General features: G+C 43.4%; 1 protein-coding gene across 3 annotated transcripts in view; it reads left to right on the top strand.

Moving 5' to 3' along the window:
* Positions 1-17626, top strand: part of LOC133109378 (electroneutral sodium bicarbonate exchanger 1-like) — a 62445-nt gene that overhangs the window by 18265 nt on the left and 26554 nt on the right. For 2 of the 3 annotated variants that reach the window (XM_061218702.1, XM_061218701.1), the window contains 6 exons: positions 1559-1747; positions 6350-6432; positions 8287-8444; positions 15212-15299; positions 16360-16506; positions 17171-17271. In XM_061218702.1, coding sequence (XP_061074686.1) covers positions 1559-1747; positions 6350-6432; positions 8287-8444; positions 15212-15299; positions 16360-16506; positions 17171-17271 — 766 coding nt within the window. The remainder of the gene's footprint in view (positions 1-1558; positions 1748-6349; positions 6433-8286; positions 8445-15211; positions 15300-16359; positions 16507-17170; positions 17272-17626) is intronic. The other variant, XM_061218703.1, reaches the window with a different exon arrangement.

The raw sequence follows: 17626 nt of genomic DNA, 5'->3' as shown, positions 1-17626 counted from the left end.
GCCATAACAAACGTATAACAAAGTGCATACCCATAACCAGGGACTGAAAGACCCTAGACGAAAGTACAATTTCAAGTGCTGAGGCTACAACAAAGATAAGGACTTGAGCCTATTTGATTAATCTGGCAGTGGAATATATTGAAAACCATTTTTCTACAGCACAACATGATGATTACACTTAGATAGTAACCAAACAGCTTACATAGCTAAACAAAAGTAGCAAAGAGTACCATGCTTGCGAACACAAGTTATTACAAGTGGTGACCCACTATTGAGAACTGAAAAACAACAACAAACCAATCAATTATAGATTACAGGGAGAGGTGCTGCTTGCACACAATAAACACACCTGCTCTTATGTGCAGTGGTTTTGTGTTTCATTTGGCACATCTGCCTCAGGAGATCTGCTGGCAGCAAATTTCCATATATATACATATTTTTCCACAGTACTTTAACTACAGGTGGCAAATGTAAGCACTGTCCAAAATACATGCAATGTTCCAACAGCAAGGGAAGCAGAGTGTCTTATTTGTAATATAGGCCTAAGTTTCAAGAACAATCCACAAACTCCTCCAAAACTATCTAAAGAACAGAAGTTCCTGCACTTTGTACAGTACTATTATACACAGTAATATGCAGTTTGTTTTACTGCATTACAACTGCAGTATAACAGCAGTCCAACTGCAACCAACATACTGCACTTAAACTCCAGTACTATATACAGTATACAGTATATTTTACTATTAGTGCTGTTCTAGCTGCCAAAACTGTGGTATTGGTACTTGGACAGTTATCTGATTGTTCTACCAGGGTTCAAGTTTTTAGATTGATCACTCTAGAACTTGGAACCGTGCTTTCCTCTCGGGTTTTCAGCAGACTTGTCCCTTGTTATTATATTACATTACATTAATGGTGTTTGGCAGATGCTCTTATCCAGAGCCACGTACAGTTGATTAGATTAAGCAGGAGACAATCCTCCCCTGGAGCAATGCAGGGTTAAGGGCCTTGCTCTAGGGCCCAATGTCTGTGCGGATCTTATTGTGGCTACACTGGGGATCGAACCACCAATGGGTTCCAGTCATGTACCTTAACCACTACACTACAGGCTGCAACTGTTATGATTTGCACTTTATTGGATGTCGCTCTGGAGTGTCCGCTAAATGACTTTAATTTCATGTAATGGAAGGGAACATACAGTAGCCTACAGATCGATAGGCCTACCAGAGCGTAATCAATAACATGCAATAACATCTCTTGTTCTTATCTGTTCCTGTGAGGAAAATGAAGTCCGTCACCTGGGTGGGCTCGCAACAGCTGTGGAGCTGTGGAGTGCACACATTTGCCAACTGGTGATGGTTGTATGAAAAAAAAACATAAGCCACAATGGATTATGGGTAATCTTGCTTCAAATGACAGCTCTGCCTTTTGCAGGCTGAAATGCAATGCGGCTGCCCCCTACTGTCCAACTATTTAAATATTTTTTTAGCATTCTTGCCGTAGAGGTAAACCGCCAAATGAAACGTGATGCACCGTCCCTTACCTGTTCCATGTCCTGCAGACATGGTGCTGGACCAGCAGGAGACAGCGCAGGAGCTGGACGAGAGTGTGCGCGTGAAGGTGCGGGAGGCTCTGCTCAAGAGGCACCACCACCAAAATGAGAAGAAGCGGAACAACCTCATCCCCATAGTGCGCTCCTTTGCTGACGCCGGCCGCAAGCAGTCCGAGCCCCACGGCATGGACAAGAGCGGTGAGGAGACCGCACTCACAACCTGAGACCCTCTACCATACACTCACAACCTGAGACCCTCTACCATACACTCACAACCTGAGACCCTCTACCATACACTCACAACCTGAGACCCTCTACCATACACTCACAACCTGAGACCCTCTACCATACGGAAATACTGAAACCGTCTACCGCACTCACAACCTGAGACCCTCAACCATACCGACAAACTGAGCCCCTCTACCACACAGACTAACTGAGACTGTCTACCATACCAACAAACTGAGACCCTCTACCACACAGACTAACTGAGACCGTCTACCACATTGACAAACTGAGACCATCTATTACACTCACAAACTGAGACCCTCTACAACATGGAAAAACTGAGATCCTCTACCACACACAAACTGAGACTCTACCACACTCAGAAACTGAGACCGTCTACCACACTCCGCCTTTATAGCAGGTTTTGTGCAACAGATTTATTTACAGTGCTCTGTGAAAAAATATATTTACAGTGAAAAATATATGTACAATGAGAAATACAAACAAAATAATGACGACACACAAACAAAAGATAATTTCACAGCAATGGCACAGCTAATGACTAGTTACATCATTGTACATACATCTCCCCATACGACAGTTAATAACAGTTGGTAAAAATCTAACTTGTGAACAATGGTGCTTTCCAACTCTGGCTGGCAATGCGCATGTGCCTAAACGAGACGGCCACCACAAAGCCAGCTCGAATTCTCAGGCTCAGTTTTCATATCCAGGCTGCCGTACCCGGAAGTGTTCCGCCCACTTGCGCCATGTACAAACCTAAACACGGACAAATGAAAACACGCAAAACAAACAGAGTGCTCTACAACATTTAACAGCTGAACAACAATAAACGGTAACAAAGTAACAAAGACATTTCTGTGTATGTTATTTTAAATTAGCGATTTAACTGTTAGAGCGCGAATATGGAGTGGATGTGTTTTGCGTGTGGTTGCCATGGGAAACCTGAGCTAGAAGCCAGGTGTGCACCCCCGCACTCCGTGGAAACAGTGCTATGAATTGCAAAATGAGAATGAAACAAACACAAATGTGGTACGATTACGGGGGTTTGGTGTAGGTGGTGTGCCGCTCGCAGCCAGGGAGAGAGCCCTCTGTCACATTAGCTCCCTCCTCTTCTGGATGGACGAAGCTCGGTAATCTTGACAGGTAGTCTGCGGTAATGTTGCGCTGACCCATCTATGTCTACCCGGAGTATGAGGAACTTGAAGGAATGCAGTGCCAGATACCATCTAGTCACCCGGGCGTAGTGGTCCTTCCTTGTCTGAATCCAGGTGAGGGCTCGATGGTCAGTGTCCAGGTCAAACTTCCGCCCCAGCAGGTAGTACCGCAGACTGTCCAAGGCCCATTTGATTGCAAGGCACTCCTTTTCTAGGAGTGAACTTCAGGTATCACCCGACTAGACCCAAAAAGGACCTCACCTGTTTCCTGGTATGGGGTTATGGGCTGTAATTTGCCTCCACTTTATCCACCTGTGGGTGGACCTTCCCCCTCCCCAACAGGTAGCCCAGGTACCTCGTCTCTTGCTTTGCCCACTCACACTTCTGGCCCCATGGATTTGCTGCAGGACCCGGCGGAGATGCTGGAGATGTTCATCCCAGGTGTTGCTGAATATGACGACATCATCCAGATATGCCGAACAGCAGTCCTGACAGCCCTGTACCACACGGTCCATTAGGCGCTGGAAGGTACCAGGCGCCCCATGTAATCCGAAAGGCATCGTCGTGAACTGGTACAGTCCCGGGGGGGTCTGAAAGTGGTATATTCCTTGGACTTCTCCTCCAGGGGGACCTGCCAGTACCTCTTGTACAGGTCTAGCGTGGTAATATAGTTGGAGTATCCAATCTTCTCCGGTAGATTGTCAATACGCGCCATTGGGTACACGCCGAAATGGGATACCGCATTGAGTTTGCCGAAGTCCATACAGACTCTGATGTCTGAGTCTTTGGGACAATGACGATGGGGCTTCTCCATTCACTCGACAATGGCTCAATCACCCCCAGATGGCTCAATCACCATCCACAAAGACCTGCTGGAGCTCTGCTGCTTGTCCCATCCCCAGATGCTCTAGGATTCCCTGGCTCTGCTGCTGCCAGGATCATATCCATCTCCTCATACTCTTCCACTTTCCATACCTGCAATGCCTTCGCCACGGTAGTATCCCTCTCCTTCCATTCCTTGATCAGGTTGACATGGTAAGGTAAGTTTTGCCCTTGTCCGGATGATGAACCTCATACGTGACCGGGCCCATCTTCCTTGTGATGACATAGGGCCCCTGCCACTGAGCCAGCAGCTTGCTGGTAGCAGACGGCAGCAGCAGCAGTACCTTCTGCCTGGGTCAGTATTCACCGTGACGGGCATCCTGATCATACCATCGCTTCTGGGTCTTCTGGGCCTCCCAAGGTGGAAGTTGGTGCCTCCCAAGTCTTCCTCAATAGATCCAGTGGGCCATAGATGAGCACAAACGGGGAAAACCCTGTAGATGCCTGCGGAACCTCCCTGTAGGCAAACAACAAAGGTAACCATTTATCCCAGTCCTTCCCGGTGTCTCAGATTAACTTCCTCAGCATGTTCTTGAGGGTCTAGTTAAACTGTTCAATGAGGTAATCGGTCTGGGGATGGTAGGGACTGCCAGTCATCAGGAATGCCGACCCTGGATTAATACACCGATGACTGTGGGGGTGGTTATGGACCGGAGTGGGAAGGCCTCTGGGAACCTGGTAGCATAGACACAAAGGACCAGTATGGACTGGTATCCAGCACTGCTCTTCTCCAGGGGTCCCACAATGTCCCTCGTGATGCCCTAGAATAGAGTGGAGATCACCGGCAAGGAGTGTAGAGGGCACATGCCTTAGGGTTAAGTCAGCACACTGCAAGGCCCCAATATTTCCTGGGACTTCCCACCCACTGACATCAAGCCCACCGTCTCAATCACTGGTTCAGGGGAACCCAGCTGTTTCTCCAGGCGCCGCTGACAGCGTGATTTTCCCCTTGGTCCCGCCCTGCCCGCTTTTGCTCTTTTGTGCATTGGTGGTACATTTCGACATCATTAATAGGTCAGACAACACTTGCAAATCCCTCCCAAACAGCATGTCAGTGGGCAAGCCCACAACCACACCAACATTCAGTATATCTGCTCATTTACAACCTGCCATAGGGTACAATGTCTGGTCACTATGAACACAGTGAATGCTTGCTCTGCTACTGTAGTTGATGGTACTTTCCGGCACATACCTGACATTGAGCTGCCAGTGTCCAATAGTGCATGCAACACCTGCCCGTTAACAATAACCGGGTAACAGAACCCATTAAGTTTGGGCTTACGCACCAGACAAATTAAGGCCTTATGGCCGGGCTGCTGGCAGTAAAAACACCTTATTTGCGGTATGTGCGATGTCCCCCTTTTTACTCCCAGCTCAACAGGTTTACCTCCATTGTCCTGACTGTCCTTGGAGTCTTTGTTGCCTTTGGGGGTAAAGTGGGCTATTGCTGGCCCCCTCTGTGGGCATTGATGTAATGCAGGGCAGCGGTCAAGTTCTAGTGTCATAGAGCAGCACACGAAGCAGTTGCTCCGATGTTTGTTTCACCAATCTCCTCCTTGGGCCGCTGCTCCGGCCGAATCCAACAACAGTCGATGGTAGGTCTCAGTGGGCCTCTCTCCAGGTACGTTGATCGACTCCCTGAATTGCTGAGGTTTCCGGCGAGATGTCAGATTTTGCAAACAGCGCCTCCTTCAGATCATTATAACAATTCAAACTCCCCTCGTCCATGACTGTGTAGGCCTCCAACCCCTTCCCGGCATTCCCTATTGGCATTTGGCAGACGCTGTAACTGAGACCCTGTAGCACGTGGACAAACTGAGACCCTCTACCACACACGCAAACTGAGACCCTCTACCACACACACAAACTGAGACCCTTTACCACACGGACAAATGATGAGGAGCAACAGGCTGAGACAGAAGGGACGGACAGGAGCAATGAAGGGAAGAGGGAAAGTAGAGAGACATTGGGGATGTGCAACAGAGCAACAGGTAGTGCAAAAAAGTGACAGGGATACAATTGTGGTTTATAAAAGTGCAGGATTAAATCTCTGGCTGCATAGGTAGGACAGATAGTGAGAACCCAAGCAGTCACAAGAGGGAGACAACCCAACCCATATATCAAGAGCATGCTTGCATTCAAAATAGTATGCTCTTTGTCAAGTGTACTAGCTAGCTAGTACACTTGACTTACTAACTAGTGCAAATACGCTTCAGTTTTATTCAAATTGGAACACATTTGATGATGTAGTCACTGTGTCAAGAATACCTTTGACCCAACTGGAAAACCAATATAACAAGTATACTTATTACTGTGTCTGTGAATCCTGAATAACGGCAATTATATATATTTAAATATGGGAAACAGGAATCAATGAATGTTTTGGATGTTCTGAGGAAAGATATTGTATATTGTGTCTGTTGAGCTTGTACCTACCTGAAGTGAAATGGAAAGGTGGAAGAAGGGTTTCACTCTTTTGCACTCCCTCCTCCCATTGTGTGCCTCCCAAAAGCTCCAGTTGTCTCCCCACAGTCGGCCCCCACCAACACGGAGGTAAAAAATGGGGCCAACCAGGACAGCAGCCAAGTGCCAAAGGTACACCCCCTTCACATATGCACACACTCTCTCTCTTTCTCTCTCTCTGTCACACAAACACACACACTCACAAACACACACACTTTTCTCTAAACAGGCATGCACACAGACTGTATGTGTAGATATATTAGTTACACAGACATGTTCTCTCTCTCCATCACAATCACGCACACACAATCACACATAAAGATCTATCTAATGGTGTTATCCCTGCACTAGTGACCAGGGCCTGTGTTATCCCTGTTCTAGTGACTAGGGCCTGTGTTATCCCTGTGCTAGTGACCAGGGCCTGTGTTAGCTCTGCGCTAGCGACCAGGGCCTGTGTTATCCCTGTGCTAGTGACCAGGGCCTGTGTTATCCCTGTGCTAGCGACCAGGGCCTGTGTTATCCCTGTGCTAGTGACCAGGGCCTGTGTTATCCCTGTGCTAGTGACCAGGGCCTGTGTTAGCTCTGCGCTAGCGACCAGGGCCTGTGTTATCCCTGTGCTAGTGACCAGGGCCTGTGTTATCCCTGTGCTAGTGACCAGGGCCTGTGTTATCCCTGTGCTAGTGACCAGGGCCTGTGTTATCCCTGTGCTAGTGACCAGGGCCTGTGTTATCCCTGTGTTAGTGACCAGGGCCTGTGTTATCCCTGTGCTAGTGACCAGGGCCTGTGTTATCCCTGTGCTAGTGACCAGGGCCTGTGCTAGCCCTGAGCTACACAAGATACATTTTTATACATCTCATGTTACTTTTGGGTTTCCAATTGCTTCCTTAGTGCAGGTATAAAAAAGCTTTCAGTATCTAATCTTGATTCTAGGCTTTTGATTACCCTTGCAGTCTGTTATTGGCGTTTGTCAACTGGAGGACCAGAGTTAGGCTAATGACAGTCGAGGAAGCCATTATGAGGCTGAGAAATAAGAAAACAGTCAGAGACATAGGCAAAACAATGGGTTTACCAAAATAAACTGTTTGCAACATCATTAAGAGGAAAGAGAGTACTGGTGAGCTCAGTAATTGCCAAGGGGCTGATCAGCCAAGGATGACCTCTACAAATGATGAATAAAGAAATCCAGCCAGAATGAAGAAAAATCCCCAAGTGTCTGTTTGACAGATCAGAAATGCTCAGGAGGCAAGTGTGGATGTGTCAGTGACAGATATACAGAGGCTCCAATACAAGATGCAAACCACTAGTTCGCTGAAAAAACAGGATAGGATACAGTTCGCTAAGTAGTACCTAAAACAGAACTGTAGAGTTCTGGAAAAGGGCCTTGTGGACAGATGAGACCAAGACTGACTTGTAACAGAGTGATGGCAAGAGCAAAGTGTAGAGGTTAAAAGGAACTGGCCAAGAAACCAAGCAACCGCATTTTTTAATAAATAAAAAAAATGATGTTCTTGACTGGCCAAGTGAATCACCTGAACCTCAGTATAATTGAGCAAGCGTTTCACTTGCTGAAGACCTGATTGTCCAATTACTTTTGGTCCCCTAAAATGTAATTGACTATGCATAAAAAGTGATGTGATTCCTACACTAATCACCCAATATGGGTGTAAACATCATCAAAACAAAGCTGAATGTCTGCACTTCAACTACACAGTGATGGTTGCTGGAGTACAGAGTGAAAACAATATAAATTGTTGCACTGTCCAAATACTTACAGACTGCAGTGTACATACACACACGCGCACACACACACAGACATACACACAGACATACACACACACCCAAACAAATGCACGCACATGTCCGCATAAGCTCACACAACTGCACAAAACCGTGCGTTGACTCATTTGCACTTTTCCACATAACTTTAGACACCACTGCCCTGTTAGATTATTGCCTATCCCTCTGTCTCACGTCCTGTTACTCCAGGTGGACATGCATTTCATGAAGAAGATCCCGACCGGGGCTGAGGCCTCCAACGTGCTGGTGGGAGAGCTGGACTTCCTGGAGAGGCCCATCGTGGCATTTGTCCGCCTGTCACCCGCCATCCTGCTGTCTGGCCTTACGGAAGTCCCCATTCCCACCAGGTGTGCGCTCTCTCGCTTTCAGGTTCAATTGGCTTTACTGGCATGACAAATAAAGATATGTGTTTTATAAAAATAAAATTAATAATAATAATAAATACAGAAATGAATAAATAAGTCAATGTTCAAGATAAAAAAACACATCATACACATTTGATTCATATAATATAATGTAAATCAGTAATAATTAACATACAGTGATTGTCCTATAATTGTATGTATGTATGATGTACACACATACAGACACATTGCATAAGTACTGTATACACATACAAGTATATACAGTCCCCTCCACAAGTATTGGAACAGCAGGGCTAATTCCTTTGTTTTTGCTATGCACTGAAGACAATTGGGTTTGAGGTGAAAAGCTAAACTGTACAGTTGTGTTAAAAGAATTGCAGTACAATATCAGTAACCTGATGAACCACTGTTATCAGTAGTAGTGATATTTCTACATAGCAAATAATTTACTTGTAGATGTAGTAGTGTAATAGAAAAACAACAGACCCAACTGTCATGACATGCACGCTGCTTGTTCTGAGTAATTGACTCAGTCATTTAAAGGAGCTTGTTCAAAATAATAGCAGTTTGCATTTTAAATAGATAATTAATTAATTCTGTGAAAAATCAGGTGTCATTAATTGTCCTTTATTAAGGAAGAAGGGAAGCAAATGTTTCACATGTTGTCATAAAATATATTTCCTTCTGAATTGCTAAGTAAAATAGGCCGTTCCAAACATTGTTCGGACAACGTCATTTAATTAAAAAGTTGATTGGAGAAGGGAAAACATATAAAGAAGTGCAGCAAATGATGGGATGCTCAGCTAAAATGATCTCAAATGCTTTAAAATTGCAACAAAAACCCGAAACACTTGTACTACTGTTAAATGGATCAAAGAATCGTCAGAATGGCAAAGATTCAACCATTAATCAGCTCCAGAAAGATCAAAGATGCTCTACAATTACCTGTAAGTGCTGTTACAGTCAGAAGACGTTCGAAGCTAAGCTATCAGCAAGAAGCCCCAGTAAGGCATCATTATTGAAAAAATGGCATGTGCAGAATCACCAAGGAACACATTGATTGGCCCAAAGAGAAATGGCGTAACATTCTGGGGACTGATGAGAGTAAAATTGTTCTTTTCGGGTCTAGTGGTCGTTGACTGAATTCAAGCCACAGTGCACGGTGAAGACAGTGAAGCATGGTGGTACAAAAATCATGGTATGGGGGTTTTTCATACTAAGATGTTGGTATCGTATACCAGGGATCATGGATCAGTGTGAATACATCAAAATACTTGAAGAGATTATGTTGCCGTATGCCGAAGAGGAAATGCCCCTGAAAGACAACGACCGCAAAACACGAGTAAGCGAGCAACATCTTGGTTCCAGACAAAAAGGATTGAGGTAATGGAGATGGAGTGGCCAGCTCAATACCCCCACCTCAACCCCATTGAAAACTTGTGGGGTGACATTAAAAATGCAGTTTCTGAAGCAAAACCCAAAAATTCACAGGAACTGTGGAATGTAGTTTGTGCCAGAAGTTGGTTGATTGATGCAATGCAGATGCGCAAAAAAAAAAAAAAAGGTTATGCAACTAAATATTAGTTAAGTAATTTGAAGTGAAGTTAAATCTTGAAAAATGTCTTCAGTTTATACAGTAAGTGTTTAAAGAGAAAACTGTTGACACTGCCATTTTTTTAACAGATTAATATTCCTTTTCTTTGCTTCCTGTAAAAGAATAAAGCAGACTTGATAAAATGTGCTAATGCTTTTATTTGGAATTGTGAATGTGTAATGTTTCCACTACATTTGAAATATGGAACTAAAAGTTATTGAAAATATTTGCACTTTATTCACTTTTTTTAATGCACTGCTATTTATTTGAACACAACTGTACATGAGATGACTGATCTGAATTTTTTCTGGGATTCTTATCTAGATTTATTAAACCACATATCACCTTTTGTACCAGACCAGCCAATTTTTAGGTGAGCAAAGGTTTTGGAACATTTCACTGACAGGTGTTTCTTGTTGCTCAGATGTTTCCTGTTAGATGGTTGGTTAAACAATAAATAGTTCTGATTGTCTATTCTTGGTTTTAGCCTTGGGTTTTGCCTGAGAAGACTGCATTTGTGTTGGAAAAGATAAACCAACATGAAGATCAGAAAGCTGTCTACGGGAGAAAAGCAAGCCATTTTGAAGCTTAGAAAAGAGGGGAAATCCATTGCATTGGGGATAGCTTGAAAAAGAAAAAAACTGCTGGCGTACTGAGCAACAGACATGGAACAGGTCAACCAAGGAAAACAACAGCAGGTGATGACAACTGTGAGAGCAGACAAGACAGATTGTGAGAGCTGTGAAGAAAAACTCCAAAGCATCAGTCACAAACAATCCCGACAGGGCAGCGGTGAATGTATCTCAATCAACCTTTCAAAGAAGCAATATAGAGGCTATACCACAAGATGCAAACCACTCATCACTAGTAAGAATCTAAAGGTGAGATTACAATTTGCAAAGAAGTACAGAGCTGAGCCACAAAAGTTCTGGAACAAAGCTTTATGAACTGATGAGACCAACCAACCTGATGGAAAAAAGTGTGGAGAAAGTAGAGAATTGCTCATAATCCAAATCTGTGAAGCATGGTGGAGGAAGTGCCATGGCTTGGGCTTGCATGGCTGCTTCTGGAGTTTTCTTACTAATCTTTATTGATGATGTAACTCATGATGGTAACAGCAGGATGAATTCAGAAGTCTACAAAAACATTCTGTCTGCCAATTTACAGAGAAATGTATCCAAACTAAGGAACTTCATCATGCAGCAAGACAATGACCCAAAACACACTGCCAACACAACAAAGGACATCATTTTGCTTACAAAATGGGTGGTCTGATACCAAAGGTTTTTTTTTTTGTTCTTAAATATTTAATTATCTACTGTGACAGGAATGTACAAATTTTAAACTTTAGACTTTATCCTCCCCCAACAGAAAATAGTTTTTTGTAATTTTCTAATGTAATGAATCTAGGAATTATGTGTTAGAAATTTGGGAAATAGTTGGCTGTATTTGGGACATGTACACAAGAAGAGCATCTCAGTTTCAGTGTCCGAGTGGCAGTGGGTACAGGCATGTTCCTCTATTTGGTTTCCAGTAGCAACCTCTCTCGCTTTCTAAATCATGGTCACTTACCCTGTTTTTCTTTAAGATTTTTTGTTTTTAAATAGTAAGGTATTACAGTGTCTCTGTTCAGGGCCTGATATATGATATGATATGCAGAGGTGGGTAGTAACGCATTACATTTACTCCATTACATTTGCTTAAGTACGTTTTTTTAAATAAATTGTACTTCTAATAGTTGTTCTATAGGAGGATACTTTTTGCTCTTACTCGGGTATATTTATAAAGGAAAAACATACTTTTATGCAATGCAAGTTCTGTTCGACTTGTTCTCACAGAATAAAAAAACAAAAAAACAAAACAGGAAACAGTTGCCACTCAAATTAATGCAAAGACTTGCACACAATAAAGAATCACGTATGCAGGACACCCTCTGGAAATCCTGCTCTAGCTGTATCATCTCACTTCGTGTATCTCTATTTGAGTTTCAAGGCTGAATGTTCCCGGTCCCCTTTGACCCAGTTTTAGCCATGATCAACTGTAACTAATGTTGTCATAAAATGTATTCTTACTGTGAATTGTCCCGACCTCTATGAAGGACAACATTGCTGTAGTTGCTTCTAGGGTAATTTGTGCGTTTTTTCATTTTGCTATTAACGTTAGCTAACTACAGCTATCACCACAAGAGAAAAGGTATGATCAGTACTTTTTGGCTACGCAAAAAAAAATTATAATACTAATTATATTGATTTTCTAAGTATAAACATTCTAATAGTAAATCATTTATTTATATATCTCCTTAAGAAAAGTCAGGCAACAGAGTTACATGCAATAATGTAAATTACATGTACTGTGAAAGTTGGGGTAGGCGATCTTTGGGTGCAAGACGAATTGAGGAAGAAGATTTTGAATGTATACAGCGGCAAAAAACTCCAGTTAGCCTCTCGGGGACACACGATTTTGATAGGCAGACAAGCACACCTCCTGGCTTAGAGCCGCCCTCATTGGATGTTAGCTACTGGGAGCGACGAAAAACTGAAGTCCCTGAAAATCTGTCCTAGTGTCCTGGGACAAACACAGATTCAATTTTAGGTTTATTGCTAGCTGTCGGAATCTGAAGATAATTTCACCGAATATTACCAAAAAAGAAATCACCTACCCCAGGTTTAAGTGAAATCTGCTTCAGGAAATCGTGTGAAACCACCCAAATTGTTGATGCAGCGTCACCTTATAACCTGTTCATTTTAATTATGTTAAGGTAACTGCTAAGAGCAAGGCTTTTATTCTCATTTGTGTTTATTATTGATTGGTTATATTTAATAATGGTAAAACACATTGATTAAAATTACTCAAATTTACTGAGCGTAATCTACCTATTCACCCCATGTCTTCTATTGTGATAATTTCCCAGAATACACTTTTATTTCATTCAGTGACATTAAGAAGGAAGCCATCAGACACTCTACATATCTATACCTGCAAGGCATATTTAAGCGTTATGGAATGAGAATCCGTGGTCTATCGTGGATATTGGCACAGCTAGCGGGGTGGTTAAGCACGACGTGCTTTTATACAATGGTTACCACATTTATCTTTCAAATTTTAAACAGTATTTTAACGTTAGCTCACAATAATGTATCCTTCCTCGTCCACTATCAAAGCAACGTTAGTAGCTTGCTAGTTTACATTACACCAGACGACACTGACACCCACAAGTAATTTGTTTTTGTTGTAGACGTTTATCGGGACACTGCCAGATAACGTGCAGATATTGAAATAGTCGTTATGAGTAATCATTTGCTTCGCTGGGGTTTGGTGATCTTGCTGGAATTTCAATCCGAGGATTTTACCTAAAAGTTGTATTTTTGTTCGTTCTTGCTCCTTTCCAAATCAGACACTTTAAACTCACTCATTTTACTTTACTTTGATAGGCTACTAGAGGCGAGATGATGATAACGTTAAAGGTGCAATAGGTAATTTCGGACTTCAAACGGTCAAGAGAGGAATTGCAGCAACAAACACGCTCAAACCACAACACTGTTTATCCCACCCCTTCTCTGTGAATGTGCTGATGTTGAAAAGCCATTGGCTGTGGCAAATAGAACCAATTTTCAACCAATGAGCTTGAATTTTTGTACAGCTATATGATGTTTTGATACAGAGTGCCGGCCCGTCAACTTCATATTTTGAAATGCAATTTCTTTAAGGACAATAAACACAGGCAGAGGGTGAGTGAACATGTCAGTGAGCCTTTTTCAATGATAGGAAGGGATTTGCAATGGTCTTGTAACAATCTTACCTCTTGTACTTTTAAGTTATGTTCATTTTGATTACAAAGTAGATAACGGATGTGTGAATATTCCATTTAGCCGTTGTGGATATTGGCACGGCTGGAACGCAAACTGACCAATAGAGACAATGGACCAGACCTATCCGTTGTATAAAAGTAAATAAGCATATTATAAACAAAAATACACAGATATACATGTTTAAGTATTTATTTTTATTTGTTACAAACACCCTGTGCCTTTTGTTTGCTTCAGACCAATGTTCTATACAAATAATTAAGTGACCAGTTTTACACATTATACTTCCACATGGAAGTACTTTGACCAGGAGACACTGGATCCATTTAAATGTTTCTTAATCCTGCTCCTGGAGAACCAAAGTGCTGGACATTTTAGTGGGTGCATTAGAACAAGACTGAGAAACACTGCTTCAAAGAACCGTGTAATAATAATAATGCCTTCAGAGTATTGTTTTTGGCATAAGCTGTATTTGCAGCCTGGCCTCACTTCATGCATCATCAGCAAACATGAACGTATTCCACAATGTTCATAAATATCACACTTGCATTGTGCTCTTGGGTGAGTTCATCATTCTTTTCACCCAGGTAAGGAATCAAGCAACAGATGACTTCTCTGGTCTGGTCAATGCCAATGTCACTGAAGTTCTGCAATGTGGAAAAATATGGCATTCATCAGCAGCACTAGCATGCTTCTACTGGCTTCTGTTAATATTATCATTTTACATCGATCACAGATATCATTTTCTAAAGGTACCTGCAGTATGGAACTCATTTGGTCCTGCAGTAAAACATCCTGGTCTGGTAGATTAAACTCTGGGTCCAATAGCAGTTTCATGATGTTCTGGTTCTATACTGCAGACTCAGCAAGAGAGGGCAGTGCACTGGCAGAGCCAAGCCCATCCCCAGTAGATCTGAGCTGGCAGAAGTGGCTTTCGCAGTGAACTCTGTTCACCTCTTGCAACCTCACACTGCTGTTATTGCCAATTACGGACAAGGAAGGATTTAAGATTTGTCTGCTCGCATCCGATATTTGAAATGTGAGCAGCCGTGATTAAATACTCCTCCTAGTACTACTGCTAGCTTTATTTCTATAGCACCTTTCATGCAAAATGTAAGCTCAAAGTGCTTAACAGGAATAGCAAGAAAACCATAAGCATGTAAAAGCCCACCAGTGATGCACTGTTGTCACCTCCAATGTCATTTGGCCGACAATTAATTCATGGCTAGATTGCACTAGATTTTCAGAATACAGTTTTTGTCCTATGTTTACTGATTGAAAGCATGTTCTTGGTAAGTTTTGATAAACCTTTTAAGGCCTTACGTTGAACGGTGTTTGGCTTTTCATAGATTCATGTTCATTCTCCTGGGTCCGGACGGGAAAGCCCAACAGTACCATGAGATCGGCCGGTCCATGGCTACCATCATGACCGACGAGGTAAGCAGAATTCTGATTACACTCTTATTTTATGGAGGAGATTTAATGATGATTTATGACTGCTAAATTACTCTTATTACCCAGAATTCACCAACCTCCTTCCTGGTGAGGGGCATGAGATACACAGCTGGATATATTGACATTTATATTAGCTAGCTAGCGAGTAGTACTTAGCTAAAAGACCAAAAGCAATCCCCCACTGAGCTCCTGTTGCATTCTGGACTATTACAGATCGGTATGTCCTTTTCTCTTTAATTCCTGCCACACACCCCCGCCGCCCCAATGCCCCCACCCCTTTTGGAAGGTGAACTTTATTTTTATTTACAATTATGATTTACAAAAAGATGTGTCCTCTCTGAGAGGGAAGGGTGTAACAAATCCTAATGAAATGCAAAACAAATTGTACTACAAAAAATAATGGGGGAAATAACCATACAAACAGCAAACGGCAATACAAGACAGTGCCCATTGTAATGTAATGTTATTGTAATATTGGTAAGGCGCTTGAGATATTGAAATGTTTGGATATAGTACTTGGGAATGGAGAGGGGTGTACAGATGAGTCCACTCTCAAGGTATTGCATAAATAAATATCGGATATTTATAATTATAGATGCTATTGTGAGTTGAATACGTGCTCTCCCATTGAAGACTTACTTATTAGCAAACTGTAACTTGCCATTTTAATTTTGTAGCCTGTTTTTGCAGCTAAGTAGTGGATTGCATCAGGCAGTGTAGCCTGTCTTTCTGTTTGTGAAGTCTTCGAACAGGTGTTTGGGGGTTTCTCCCAACCCCTTCTTGCAGATTAAAAATCTGGCCAACCCTATTTGCAGTTTCATATTTAAACGGGCAGTTCACCCAAAAATTAAATGAAAGTATGTTTTTTTCCGCTTACATCTTAAGTCTCATCTATCCACTCGGATGGTTCCGTTGAGGTGTGACTCATCCTCTAGACTTATTTAGATGTGGCTCACTGCAACTGAACCTGTAAAGAGTGAAAGGGCATTCCCTACAGAAGGGGGAAAAACATTTGAGTAAGTGTCTGCTGTCTGGGGACCAGATCTTCCACGACGTGGCCTACAAGGCTAAGGATCGCAGTGACCTACTGGCCGGGATCGACGAGTTCTTGGACCAGGTGACCGTGCTGCCCCCGGGAGAGTGGGACCCCTCCATCCGCATCGAGCCCCCGAAGACCGTCCCCTCGCAGGTGAGGAGCGTGTAGCGGTTAAGATGCATGACTGGGACCCGCAAGGTCAGTCGTTCCCGGTGTAGCCACAACCCAGCCATTGGGCCCTTGACCAAGGTCCTTAAAACTGCATTGCTCCAGGGGAGTCTAAATTAGTCTAAATCAACTGTAAGTCACAGTCTCATCTGCAACTAGCATGAGATATTGGACTCTATCTGGGAGCGTGAACTCAAGGATACATACAAATATTTCACCACCATTAATTGTAAGTGAAAAATAGCCCGAAGATATTCCAATACAGCAGTGAAAAATGCTGCTCACTGAATAGCCTAATGAACTAGAGAAATTCTTCTGTAATCATACCATGTCATTCTAATAGCAATATCTGCAACTAAATATGGAAAAATACAATCTTACCGTTGGTTTTACACAGAGATGTCCCAGATGAGACTGGGCAGGGGGTACTTGTTAACTGGCCGAAATTTGCGACAACAACAGCACTTAGAAACTCTTTGTCCGCTTACCGATGAAGTGTTGCTTCCACTTTAACCCACTGAATGTTGAGTCAGGCAGTTTCATGGCCACGGCCGTGGGACTGGATCACAGCGTAAACGGGTGAGGATGGCATCTGTGTGAAGGGATTAAGCCACTGAACGCCCCCCCTTCCACCCCGGGACTGTTTCAGGAGAAGAGGAAGATGCCGGGGGCGCCTAACGGGATTGCTGGCCAGGTGGAGACAGGGGCACAAGGAGAACACCATGGCCCGGAGCTGCAGAGGACTGGCAGGTAGGGACGCCCCTTCAGGTGGAGACAGGGCACAGGTAGGGACGCCCCTTCAGGTGGAGACAGGGCACAGGTAGGAACGCCCCTTCAGGTGGAGACAGGGCACAGGTAGGAACGCCCCTTCAGATGGAGACAGGGGCACAGGTAGAACACTCCTTCAGGTGGAGACAGGGGCACAGGTAGAACACCCCTTCAGGTGGAGACAGGGGCGCAGGTAGAACACTCCTTCAGGTGGAGACAGGGCACAGGTAGAACACTCCTTCAGGTGGAGACAGGGGCGCAGGTAGAACACTCCTTCAGGTGGAGACAGGGGCGCAGGTAGAACACCCCTTCAGGTGGAGACAGGGCACAGGTAGAA

Source organism: Conger conger, chromosome 14, assembly GCF_963514075.1.
Source record: "Conger conger chromosome 14, fConCon1.1, whole genome shotgun sequence".
NCBI classification, from domain to species: Eukaryota; Metazoa; Chordata; class Actinopteri; order Anguilliformes; family Congridae; genus Conger; species Conger conger.
Note: the sequence above shows the minus strand (reverse complement) of the source record. Positions and strands in the feature narration are given on the sequence as shown.